The sequence below is a fragment of the Mobula hypostoma genome, chromosome 4 (genome assembly GCF_963921235.1).
Source record: "Mobula hypostoma chromosome 4, sMobHyp1.1, whole genome shotgun sequence".
Taxonomy (NCBI): domain Eukaryota; kingdom Metazoa; phylum Chordata; class Chondrichthyes; order Myliobatiformes; family Myliobatidae; genus Mobula; species Mobula hypostoma.
The window spans coordinates 185,819,330-185,832,800 of NC_086100.1; the positions used below are offsets into that span (position 1 = coordinate 185,819,330).

The 13,471-nt window shown below is 45.8% G+C and overlaps 1 protein-coding gene across 2 annotated transcripts in view; it reads right to left on the bottom strand.

Annotated features, from left to right (window-relative positions):
• smyd1b (SET and MYND domain containing 1b) overlaps window positions 1-13,471 on the bottom strand; it is a 90,123-nt gene that overhangs the window by 25,427 nt on the left and 51,225 nt on the right. For both annotated transcript variants that reach the window (XM_063047120.1, XM_063047119.1), the window contains exon 4: window positions 10,265-10,395. In XM_063047120.1, the coding sequence (XP_062903190.1) occupies window positions 10,265-10,395 (131 nt within the window). The remainder of the gene's footprint in view (window positions 1-10,264; window positions 10,396-13,471) is intronic.

Here is a 13,471-nt window from a genome sequence, read left to right on the forward strand (position 1 = left end):
GAACAAAAAAAACATTAACTCCTATATCAAATCAACCCTCAATACAAGGGACTTGCAAAAAGAAGATGGGTCATAACCTTATTCAAACATGCTTGAGGTTCTGAAAGGCCAGATCCTGTGCAATTATTAGTTATGGTCTTAGAAGAAAGAGGGTTATGTTGAACACATACAGGCCACCGGTTCAGCCATAATTGTGGTCACCACACTTCAGAAAGTCCCAAAGAGGATTGAAAGATTTGCTAGAACGTGTCCAGAGATGAGGAGTGTTATAGATATGCAGAAAATCATGAGGGTCATAGGTAGCGAGAATGCACACAATCTTTTTCCAAGGGAAGGGGATCAATGCTTTAAGGTGAGCAATGAAAGATTTAAAATGAAACTTCAGGGCCAAATGCTTTATACGTACATAGTGTGTACATGGGATAAGCTACAGAGAGAGTGGTTGAGACGGGTACAAGAGCAGCATTTAAAAGACATTTGGATAAGTACGTGGAGAGGAAGAACTTAGAGGGATATTGGCCAAACATGGGACAAGCTTGAATGAGCACCTTGGTGGGCATGAACCAGTCGGGCCAAAAGCCCTGTCTTCATGCTGCATTACTCCAGGACTCTCTGCTCTGTGACTCTATATCAACTACAGGTTGAGACTGGAGAAATTGGGGTGGGTTCTCTTTAAATTAGAGAAGGTTGAGGGGAGATTTGGAGACAAACTAGATCATAGTATATTTTGGTATGGCAGATAGAGGGAAGCTGTTCATAAAGACAGAGAGTTGAAATAGCGGAGGCACAGGTTTAACACTGTGAGTGAAAGATGTTGATGTGAGGACCACACACAAAATGCTGGAGGAACCAACAGCTTGGCACAGTCGTGTAGCAGTTAGCAAAACGCTGTTACAGTGCAAGCAATCTGTGTTCGATTCCCGGCGCTGACAGTAAGGAGTGTGTGCGTTCTCCCCGTGACTACATGGGTTTCCTCTGGGTGGTCCAGTTTCCTCCCACATTCCAAAGACATATGGGTTAATAGGTTAATTGGTCACATGAGTGTAATTGGGCATTGCAGTCTTGTTGTGCCAGAAGGGTCTGTTACCATGCTAAATAAAATAAAACTCAGGTCAAGCAACATCTATGGTGAAGAATAAACAGTTGACATTTCGGGGCGAGACCCTTCATCATTTCCATAGATGCTGCCTGACCTGCTGAGATCCTCCAACATTTTTGTGTGTATCACTCTGGATTTCCAGTACCTGCAGAATCTCTTGTGTTTTGATGTGAGAACAAACTTTTTCGCTCAGAGCGAGGATAGGAGCACACTAACTTTAATGTGTGTTCATGCACTGCCACATTCCTAGCTGACACCATTTTGTATTTACACATTTTAGCAAGTACCAAATTAAACTCTTTCTTTACACCACATTCTCGGCATCTTTCCCTCAAACTCCATCACACATTTACACAAAAGGGGTAGTTTACACTGGCCAACCAACCCACCAACCCACACATCTTTGGAATGTGGATGGAAAGAAGAGCACCTGGAGGAATCCCATGCCATCAGAGGGAGAGTGCAAACTCTACATGAAGAGAACTGGGAGTCAGAACTGAATGGAGCTCTGAGGCAGCAGCTCTACTGTCCACATCACTATGCAGCCTTCTAAGTACTTTGGAGCCCCCAAAGAATTCCTATTTTGTAAATATACAAGAGATTTGCAAATGCTGGAAATCTTAAGCAACGCACACAAGATGTTGAAGGTACTCAGAAAGACAGGCGGAATCCATGGAGGCGAATAAATAGTTTCTCTTACGGGCCGAGATCCTTCATCAGGACTGGAAAAGAAGAGGGAAGGAGCAAGAATAAGAAGATGGGGATGTTCCCTTTTCTTCCATGGTCTACTGTCCTTGCCTATCAAATTGATCCTTCTTCAGCATTTTACCTCATCCACCTATCACCTCCCAGCTTCTTACTTCATCCCACCCACCTTCCCCTTCACCTGGTCTCACCTATCACCTGCCAGCTTGTACTCCTTCCCCTTCCCTCACCTCTGTATTCTGGCTTCACCTTCCTTCCTTTCCAGTCCTAATGAAGGGTCAAGGCCCAAAATATTGACTGTTTATTTCCCTCCATAAATGCTGAGTTCCTCCAGCTTTTTTGTGTGTGTCGCTTATATTTTTTTTGTAAATGTTTCCCTTTTAAATATCACTTGGGATCAGAGAAGTGTTTTACTTTTCTGGGGTTTCACTAGGAACCCATGTGGATCTGGAAGCCCAATTGACTGTTCATTGCCTATTGCTGAAATAAATCTTAGCTCGGACAGTAGTTAACCCTTGACCTCAGGATCCATGCTCCTGAGGACCCTTCAGCAAGCACTGAGCACGGGGATCAGGATAGCATCTCAGATGCTCTTTCTTCCTCTCACCCCAACCCTCCCCTCTCCACTGACACCACCAGCCTCCCTCCCCCTCCCCCCTCTGATCCCACTTCTCATCCGTGCCGGGTCTTTACCATCCCCTCCGACCTTCAACTGTCTGAGGCAGAGCGCTCTGCCCTTAGTAGGGGCCTCAACTTTGTCCCCCTTCACCCACACCTCAGCAAGTTCCGCGTTCACCATGACGCTGAACTCTTCTTCCACCGTCTCCGTCTCCGAGCCTACTTCTTTGGCAAGGACTCTTCCACCCCCACCGATGACCCCTTCTCCCATCTTCAACCCTCCTCCTCCTCATGGACACCCCGCTCTGGTCTTCTGCCTGCTCTGGATCTCTTTATTGCTAACTGCCAACAGGACATCAACCGTCTCAACTTCGCCACACTTTGTTCCCATTCCAACCTCACTCCTTCCAGACACTCTGCTCTCCACTCCCTCCGCACTAATCCTAACCTTACTATAAAACCTGCCAATAAGAGGGGTGCTGTTGTAGTCTGGCGTACTGACCTCAACCTTGCCAAGGCACAGTGACAACTCGCGGATACCTCCTCTTATTTACCCCTCGATCGTGACCCCACTAAGGAGCATCAGGCCATTGTCTCCCACACCATCACCAACTTTATCCGCTCAGGGGATCTCCCATCCACTGCTACCAACCTTATAGTTCCTACACCTCGCACTTCCCGTTTCTACCTCCTACTCAAGAGCCACAAACCTGCCTGTCCTGGCAGACCTATTGTCTCAGCTTGCTCCTGCCCCACCGAACTCATTTCTGCATACCTCAACACTGTTTTAGCCCCCCTTGTTCAATCCCTTCCTACCTATGTTCGTGAAACTTCTCACGCACTGAATTTTTTCGCTGATTTTAAGTTCCCTGGCCCCCATCGCTTTATCTTCACCATGGATGTCCAGTCCCTATATACTTCCATTCCCCACCAGGAAGGTCCCAAAGCTCTCCGCTTCTTTTTGGATTCCAGATCCAACCAGTTCCCCTCTACCACTACTCTGCTCCATTTAGGGGAATTAGTCCTTACTCTGAATAATTTCTCCCTTGGGTCCTCCCACTTCCTCCAATCTAAAGGTGTAGCCATGGGCACCCGTATGGGTCCCAGCTATGCCTGCCTTTTTGTTGGGTTTGTGGAACAATCTATGTTCCGTGCCTATTCTGGTATCTGTCCCACACTTTTCCTTCGCTACATCGACGACTGCATTGGTGCTGCTTCCTGCACGCATGCTGAGCTCGTTGACTTCATTAACTTTGCCTCCAACTTTCACCCTGCCCTCACGTTTACCTGGTCCATTTCCGACACCTCCCTCCCCTTTCTAGATCTTTCTGTCTCTATCTCTGGAGATAGCTTATCTACCGATGTCTACTATAAGCCTACGGACTCTCACAGCTACCTGGACTATTCCTCTTCTCACCTTGTCTCTTTCAAAAATGCCATCCCCTTCTCGCAATTCCTCCATCTCCACCGCATCTGCTCTCAGGATGAGGCTTTTCATTCCAGGACGAGGGAGATGTCCTCCTTTTTTAAAGAAAGGGGCTTCCCTTCCTCCACCATCAACTCTGTTCTCAAACGCATCTCTCTCATTTCACACACGTCTGCTCTCAGCCCATCCTCCCGCCACCCCACTAGGAATAGGGTTCCCCTTGTCCTCACCTACCACCCCACCAGCCTCCGGGTCCAACATATAATCCTCCATAACTTCCGCCACTTCCAATGGAATCCCACCACTAAGCGCATCTTTCCCTTCCCTCCCCCCCCCCCGCTTTCCGCAGGGATCGCTCCCTACACGAATCCCTTGTCCATTCATCCCCCCCCCATCCCTTTCAACCGATCTCCCTCCTGGCACTTATCCTTGTAAGCGGAACAAGTGCTACACATGCCCTTACACTTCCTCCTTCACCACTGTTCAGGGCCCCAGACAGTCCTTTCAGGTGAGGCGACACTTCACCTGTGAGTCGGCTGGGGTGATATACTGTGTCCGGTGCTCCCGATGCAGCCTTCTATATATTGGCGAGACACAATGCAGGCTGGGAGACTATTTCACTGAACACCTACGCTCTGTCTGCCAGAGAAAGCAGGATCTCCTCGTGGCCACACATTTTAATTCCACATCCCATTCCCTTTCTGATATGTCTATCCACGGCCTCCTCTACTGTAAAGATGAAGCCACACTCAGGTTGGAGGAACAACACCTTATATTCTGTCTGGGTAGCCTCCAACCTGATGGCATGAACATTGACTTCTCTAAGTTCCGTTAATGCCCCACCTTCCCTTCGTACCCCATCCGTTATTTATTCCTTTATTATTAACATTATTTTTTTTCTCTCTCTCCTTTTTCTCCCTCTGCCCCTCTCACTATACCCCTTGCCCATCCTCTGGGCTTCCCCCTCCCCCTTTCTTTCTCCCTAGGCCTCCCGTCCCATGATCCTCTCATATTCCTTTTGCCAATCAACTTTCCAGATCCCTCCCCTCCTGTCTTCTCCTATCATTTCAGATCTACCCCTCCCCCTCTCAAATCTCTTACTATCTCTTCTTTCAGTTAGTCCTGACGAAGGGTCTCGGCCTGCAACGTCGACTGTACCTCTTCCTAAAGATACTGCCTGGCCTGCTGTGTTCACCAGCAATTTTTATGTGTGTTGCTTGAAATTCCAGCATCTGCAGATTTCCTCGTGTTTGCGAGGATAGGATCTAGATTTTGATTATGATGTTCCCACAGGTCCACCGGTCCCCATTGGTCCACACTCTGAATTAGATGTTTGATCCATCAGTGACTTGAACAGGACAATGTGTGTCATTAATGAGTCAAAGTGAAGGGAGCACAACATTTTGAACCTGTAGCCTCTCACCGATTGTCACATTTTGGAGATAAATGTTAGTGATCCCAGGAGCAAATGTCAATATGGGTCTTCCCCAGGTTATAGAATCATGATGTCATGGAGCACTACAGAACAGGAACAGGTCCTTTGGCCCATCTAGCCAATACTAAACTTTCATTCTGCCTAGTCCTATTGACCTGCACCTGGACCATAGCCTTCCATACTACTTCCATCCATGTACTTAACCAAATTTCTCTTAAATGTTGAAATCGAACACACATCCACCACTTCTGCTGGCAGCTTGTTCCACAGTCACACCACCTTCAGAGTGAACAAATTCCCCCTCAGGCTCTCCTGAAATATTTTACTTCTCACCCTTAACTTACGACCTCTACACCTAGTCTCAAGAACGGACGCAGCACCAGTTACGACAGGGTTCCTTTCCTTTCATAGCCTAATCAGTTTGGCATGTCAGAAATATAGTGTCCAGTAATCAATTTAACTAAAAATCATTGGCTAGCTAAGGGCAATGCAAAGGCAAACCAGGGCATTTAATGCAACTATTCAGAATTAAGGCTATAAAAATAAAACATAGGAGCTAAATTAGGTCATTCTTCCCACAAGGGAGAAGATAGCTGCAATTCTGTAGCAGCTGGTAAAAATGTATGTATGGGCTTTATTTAACCTGGAGAGGACCTGTATGAGGTTTCTGGCTTGTGGATGGTGGGTAGGAGAGGAGAGTGCTGTTTCCACTCACCTACCTTCCCTTTACAATGTTCCACTTGAACAACACACTCCAACTGCAATGTACCAATGTGCACCTATGACCCAGAACCAACCCAATGTCAGATTTCGGGGACATAATACAACTTTCCCGAGGTTCCTGTAAGATCCATCACTGCTACTGCTGGCCCCGCGTGAGCACTACATGCTTCATCAATAGACCTTTGGGTACCAGAGCACAAGAGGAAGGGATACCTGGATTTCTAGAGCACCTAGAACTTAAGACCATGAGACATAGGAGCAGAATTAGGCCATTCAGTCCTTGAGTTTGCTCTGCCATTCCATCATGGCTGACTTATTATCCCTCTCAACCCCATCCTCCTGCCTTCTCCCCATAAACTTTGATGCCCTCACTAATCAAGTCCCATCAAACTCTGTTTTAAATATACCCAATGTCTTGGCATCCACAGCCGTCTGTGGCAATGAATTCCACAGATTCACCACCCTTTGGCTAAAGAAATTCCTCCTCATCTCCATGAAGAAGTATTAGTGTTGCTGCAGTTGGACTATAGGCAACAGGACAGTCAGTATGTGCACAGCAAACTCCTACACACATCAGTTTGAACACCAGAAGCTTGGACCCAAGAGCAACTCCTCTCATTGCTGTTGTGTCATCGTAGGATGCACGAAAACCCACCTTAAAAACTGCAATATTACCAGCTACTATTGGGTAATCCTGGCCTATGACCACTATGTCACGGGCAAGAAAGCTCATTATCATCTCTGTTTGCTCAGGAGGCTAAAGAAATTCAGCCTGTCGACTCTTAGCGATTTTTATCAATATTCCACAGGAAGGATTCTGTTTGGTTGAGTAATGGTTTGGTACAGCAAATGCTCTGCACCTGACCACAGGAAACTGCAGGGAGTGGTGGACATGGCTCAGCACAGGAACCAGCCTCCCCTCCATGGACCCTGTCTACATTTCTCACTGAATCAGTAAAGCAGACATGGTAATCAAAAACCTCACCCACACTGGACACTGTTTCTGCTCCACTCTTCCATCAGGCAGAAGGTACAAAAGCCTGAAAGCACGTACCACCAGGCTCAGGGACAGCTTCTATTCCACTGTCTTGATTGGACATTGTGCACAAGATGGACCTGTGGCTGCACAATCTACCTCACTATGATCTTGCACTTTATCATTTACCTGTATTGTACTCCTTTGGTAACTTTTACACTTCATTCTACATTGTTATTGTTTTACTTTATTCTAGCTCAATGCACTGTGTAATGATGTGATCTGTATCAACAGTATGCAAGACAGGCTTTTCACTGTACATCTGACAATAGTAAACCAATACCAATACGTCACCAGCACCTCCCTCCCCACCATCGATAGTATCTACATGAGGCACTGCTCCGTGAAGCAACACTTATCATCAACGATCCTCACCATCTGAGCCATGCCATCTTCTCACAGCTACCAGCAGGCATGAGGTACAGTAAGCTGAAGTCCCACAAGTACAGCCTCTTCCCTTCAGTCACTTTGTTCTTGAACTAAACTGCACAATGCTATAGTAAACAGAAGGGATATGTAGGAAGGGAGGGTTAGCTTGATCTTAGAGTAGGTTAAAAGTTCAGCACAACACCGTGGGCCGAAGGGCCTGAACTGCATTGTAATGCTCTATGTTCTATATTCTAATGACTACAGTACCCCAACATTATGACTACTTTGATCACTTTGCACTCAAATGTGTCATGAGCCCTGCAGGTCTCTGTGACTTACCATAGAACCCTGGACTTCTAGGTTTCTTGAGCATCTGCACTTGCTAGGTGTTACCTTAACTAGAGCCGTTAAGCTCTGGTGCTCCTTGTCAAGTTAATTGTGACTGGCATGGGTTTCCCATATTCTATGATTATTTAAAGGGGACCCTCGGTTAGTGCTGTAGTGGAGCCCTTGTGTTTGTGGAGAATGATTTGTCTTGCGATGTCGCTTGGTCATGTCTCCAATGCTCCGTTGGTATTGCTACATCTAACCTCTTGTCCATCTATCCTGCCAGCGACCACCACGACAAAAATTGACTTTTTTAAAAAAATTCTAATTGTGTTTTGTAAAAGTTGTGTATAATTTATGTCTAATTTCTATATTTTTTTTTGTGGAAGGTTGTGTATCTGATGCTACCTGCCTGTATTGTGCTGTGCATACATGTACTCTATTTATTTATTGGTATGTATGTCAATAAACTTGACTTGACTTTGGCTTTTGTCTTTGAAAGAGGGGGAAGGAACTTTCAACATGGGATTGAGAACCTCTAGTCCATGTACTGGGAGCTCACAGAAGACCTGCAGAAGTGGTAGGGGTGCGCCATTGCACAAACTGCCCAACCCAAGCAGTCATCCCCTTGTCCTGTCTGTGGAAGTCTGCAGTTCACACTCTCTCATCAATCTCCTCAGTACCCACAGAACTGGAGTGCAAGCAATTCACCTTCAGTCCCAAGAGACTGTTGAATCCCTCACACACACGAATTACACTGCCCTGGGATTTCTGCATTCTGCTTTAACCTTTCTTTTTTGATTTTTATTAATTTTATTTTATTTATTTATTGACATACAGTGTGGAACAGGCCCTTCCAGTCCTTCAAGCTGATTTTAATCCATACCTAATGACCAATTAACCAATTAACGGGTACAACTTGGGACCGTGGGAGAAGACCAGAGCCTCTGGAGGAAACCCACCTAGTCACAGGGAGAATGTACAAACTCCTTACAGGCAATGGCAGGAATTCAACCAGGGTTGCTGGTACTGTAAAGCGTTGTGCTAACTACTATGCCACTGTGCTGCCCCAAGCTTCTTTGGTTGAGTGTTTATTCTGCTGCTTTTTATGCACTAAATGAACTAAATATTATTGGCAAATTGGTAAACTGATTTACTATTATCGCATGTACTAAGTAACAGAGAAAAACTTTGTTTTGCATGCCACCATGCAGATCATTATGTCACTTTGGTACACTGAGGTAGTGAACATTTTAAAGATTGGCTTTATTTGTCACGTGTACATCAAATCAAATCAGCGAGGATTGTGCTGGGCAGCCTGCAAGTGTCGCCTGTTTCCGCCGCCAACACTGCATGCCAACAACTCACTAACCCTAACCTTAGGTATTTTTGGAACGTGGGAGGAAATCAGAGCACCCGGGGGAAACCCACACAGTCATGGAGAGAACGTAGAAACTCCTTACAGAGAGCCACGTGAGTTGAATCCAGATCTTACAGATGGCGCTGTAAAGCTACAGAGCCAACCGTACGAGGGTAAACAATGACAGAATGCAGAATATAGAGTTATAATTACAGTGAAGGTGAGGTGCAGGCAGTCAATAAGGTGCAAGGCCATGACAAAGTAGATTGTGAGGTCAAGAGTCCATCTTATCATACGAGATAACGATTCAATTGGCTTATAGAATGTGTCCCTGAGTCTGGTAGTATGAATTTTCAGAGTTTTCTATCTTGTTTTATGGCTGTTGGCCTGTGTGTTTAACGGGTTAAGAACCTTTTAATATATTTAAGCTTGATAGAATGCTTCTACAGTTATGGAACTGAGGCCGGGATTTGAACCTAGGATGCTTGACTGAGTTGTAGGGAAAGGTTGACTACGTTAGAACTTTACTCTCTGGTGTGTAGGAGAATGTGGGGAAATTTAATAGAGGTATTCAAAATTATGAGGGGTATAGATAGAGTAAATGCAAACAGGTTTTCATCCCACTGAAACTGAGTGAAACTAGAACCAGGGGTCATAGGTTAAGGGTGAAAGGTGAAATAGGGTGACTGAGGGGGAACCTCTTCATTGAGAGGGTGATGCAAATATGGAATGAGCTGCCAGAGGAAGTTGTGGATGTAGATTTGATTTCAAAATTTAAGAGAAGTTTGGATAAGTACACAGATGGGAGGGGTATGGAAGGCTTTCATCCAGGTGTGAGTCAATGAGACTAGGCCGAATGTCAGTTCGGCATGGACTAGATGGGCTGAAGAGCCTATTTCTGTGCTGTAGTGCTTGTTGACTCTATGATGCAGATCAGCCGCACTCCAAGTGAATGGGAGAGTAGGCTTGAGGACCGAATGGCCCTTTACTAACAACACTCACAACCCCCCCCCATACCACCTAGTTAGATTATGCAAAACAGGTCTAATAACTAACGTTGCATTTGGTTTATTGCCTATTCAGACACATTGACCTATTGCAGAAAGATAACCTCCAGCAAGCTGATTTCACTGCATTATCTCAGCAAAGCTCCTTTGTGGACTCACTTTCCATTGTTCAACATGACTGTGCAGTTTGGCCAGCAGTCGTGATTCACAAGGCAGAGGTTTGGAAATAATCCGACGCCCACGGCTTGCAGCCCACGCTGGTCACTGATGGTAAAGCCATTGCAGTTTATCTGAAGAATTAAATGCAAGCAGTTTAAAAACACACAATCAAAATTCTGCACTCCCCCACTTTCTCCAATTTTTGATCAATTTCACATTCCCTTCGAGAGAGATTTGCACTAATCTTGTTCCTTCCCATGCCCTCTGAGATATCCCAAGCTGCTTTCTTTGCTGTGAATAACTTTCATAGAGTCACACAGAAATAAGTTATTCAGTCCACCACATTCGCACTGACATTTTTGGACTATCTACATCATGTGTAGGTGGGTGAGATTAGTTAAAACTAGACAACGGGGTGACCCATTGGGGCACTCTTTGAGAGAAAGGTAGTGTAGTCTGATGTGACCAGGGGCCTACTTGTCAGCACAGGTGCAGTGAAAATCTAGTTGCAGCAGCAATCAAGTTCAAGTTTATTGCTATCTGAATGTACACATATAAAGAACCAAACAAAACTACCTTCTATATATTGGCCTCCCGATGCGGCCTTCTATATATTGGCAAGAGTCCGGTGCTCCCGATGTGGCCTTCTATATATTGGCGAGACCCGACGCAGACTGGGAGACCGCTTTGCTGAACACCTACGCTCTGTCTGCCAGAGAAAGCAGGATCTCCTAGTGGCCACACATTTTAATTTCACGTCCCATTCCCATTCTGACATGTCTATCCACGGCCTCCTCTACTGTAAAGATGAAGCCACACTCAGGTTGGAGGAACACCACCTTATATTCTGTCTGGGTAGCCTCCAAACTGATGGCATGAACATTGACTTCTCTAACTTCCACTAATGCCCCACCTCCCCCTCGTACCCCATCCGTTATTTTATATAGAAACATTCTTTTCCCCTCTCTCCTTTTTCTCCCTCTGTCCCTCTCACTATACCCCTTGCCCATCCTCTGGGCTTTCTCCCCTCCCCCTTTTCTATCTCCCTAGGCCTCCTGTCCCATGATCCTCTCATATCCCCTTTGCCAATCACCTGTCCAGCTCTTGGCTCCATCCCTCCCCCTCCTGTCTTCTCCTATCATTTTGGATCTCCCCCTCCCCCTCCCCCTTCCACTTTTAAATCTCTTACTATCCCTTCTTTTAGTTAGTCCTGACGAAGGGTCTCGGCCCAAAACGTCGACTGCACCTCTTCCTAGAGATGCTGCCTGGCCTGCTGTGTTCACCAGCAACTTTTATGTGTGTCGCTTGAAATTCCAGCATCTGCAGATTTCCTCATGTTTGCGAGACTACCTTCTTCCAGATCAAGGTACACTCACAAAACATATGTCACGCACAGCTCATAAAACATTATATTTCCAAAAAATAAATAATAAAGTATAATTCAGAATGCATGTAGTTCGCAGCACAGATAAACATGAAACAGCTCGTTGTCCTATCTTTGTATAACACAGGGTTCACTGTAGAATTCCTTCTCAAACACACCAGATCAGGCTGTTGAACTTTCAGTACAGTGAGTATTACACTGGAGGGGGTTCACTGTAGAATTCCCTGTCAAACACACTAGCTCAGGCTGTTGAACTTTCAGTACAGTGAGTATTACACTGGAGGGGGTTCACTGTAGAATTCCCTGTCAAACACACTAGCTCAGGCTGTTGAACACTTTCAGTACGGTAAGTATTTACACTGGAGGGGGTTCACTGTAGAATTACTGGTGAAACACACCCATTGGGGCACCCTTCGAGCGAAAGGTACTGCAGTCTGATGTGATCTTCTTTGGAAATTAAAGAAGAAAAACTTAGTAAAGAAGAAAGACGCGTAGGAAGACAAATACAGCTCCTCCTCGTTTAACGCAGGACACTTTTGAAGACAACATTTCTAGTTGATCTGCCACCCTTCAAGAATACTCTAACGTTTTCATTTCTTTTTCCCCCGGCTTAAAGCCACATTCAGCTGACCATGCTGGAATACTGGTTTCTCCAGATAAATCAGCACATTCTCCACGGTTTGGCCGTGCTTTATGTACAGTCATAGCAAAGCGTGACTGTACCGGCAACTGGTTTGCGCGGCTGAGGCTGGCTGTGAGCATGCGTCATGGTGCCGCATGGCCGGAGTCGTCTCCGGTCAGCTCGGGTGAAACGGAGCGAGTTGATTTTGGCGAGTGAGCAATTTTATAAGAATATATAACCCTGAACTTTGCAAGCATTCTGTAAGTTAGTGCATTTTAAGTCGATTTAATCAAAAAAAAAGTGCCACTGTAATGCATCGTTTGCGCTAATTGGAGGTCACAAACAGAGCATGAGAGTTTAGTAGTATACTAGATTGGCACAGTTGACACAAACATCATGCAGTTACTATCCTGTTAACTCCATCATGGACGGTCCCAGGCCCAGCTACGAAAGGAGGAGGATTGGGCAAGGGGCTTGCAACCCCATCCCATAAAAACCAGAGCTACAGAAACACCAGCAGAAGCTCCAAAGACCTCCTCCTTGGGAGAGGAAGTTATCTTCGAGGCTGGGCTACACTTGCGGACAACTTGAAAGACTGGCCCAGGACGGAGGTCTCTGGCGAGCTGCTGTCAGTGGCCTACACCCCAGTAGGGGTGATGGGCTTAAGTGAAGAGTGCTGTAATGTTCTATAGCATGTCTGATGTTCTGGTTCACATTAGGTTCACATCCACATTACATTCAGGAACAGTCATTACCCTTCAACCATCAGGCACCTGAACCAGCGTGGATAATTTCACTCACCTCAACACCGAACTGATCACTGAACACAACCTATGGACTCATAGCACGCCCTTGGGTGTGTTGTTGTTAATGCAAACAATGCGTTTCCCTATATGTTTCAATATACACATGGCAAGTAAACTTGAATCTTGAAGCTTGACTCTTGTTAAACATCCAACAGGTGTGAGTCTCCACTGGAACCTTAGCTCTGGAAATCCTTTTGATCTCTGCACCAGTTACTCACAAAAAGCATTACATTGTCATGGTCCCTTTGGGCAATCCCCCACCATGCCATTTACCTCAGGAATTGGGCCTCGATCACCTCATTTAAATTCCAATCATTCCCAGGTTCCACTAACTACACCTGCTTCCCATCAAACTGCAGGGTAAAGACCCTGTGACCACAACAAGGAGTTGCCAG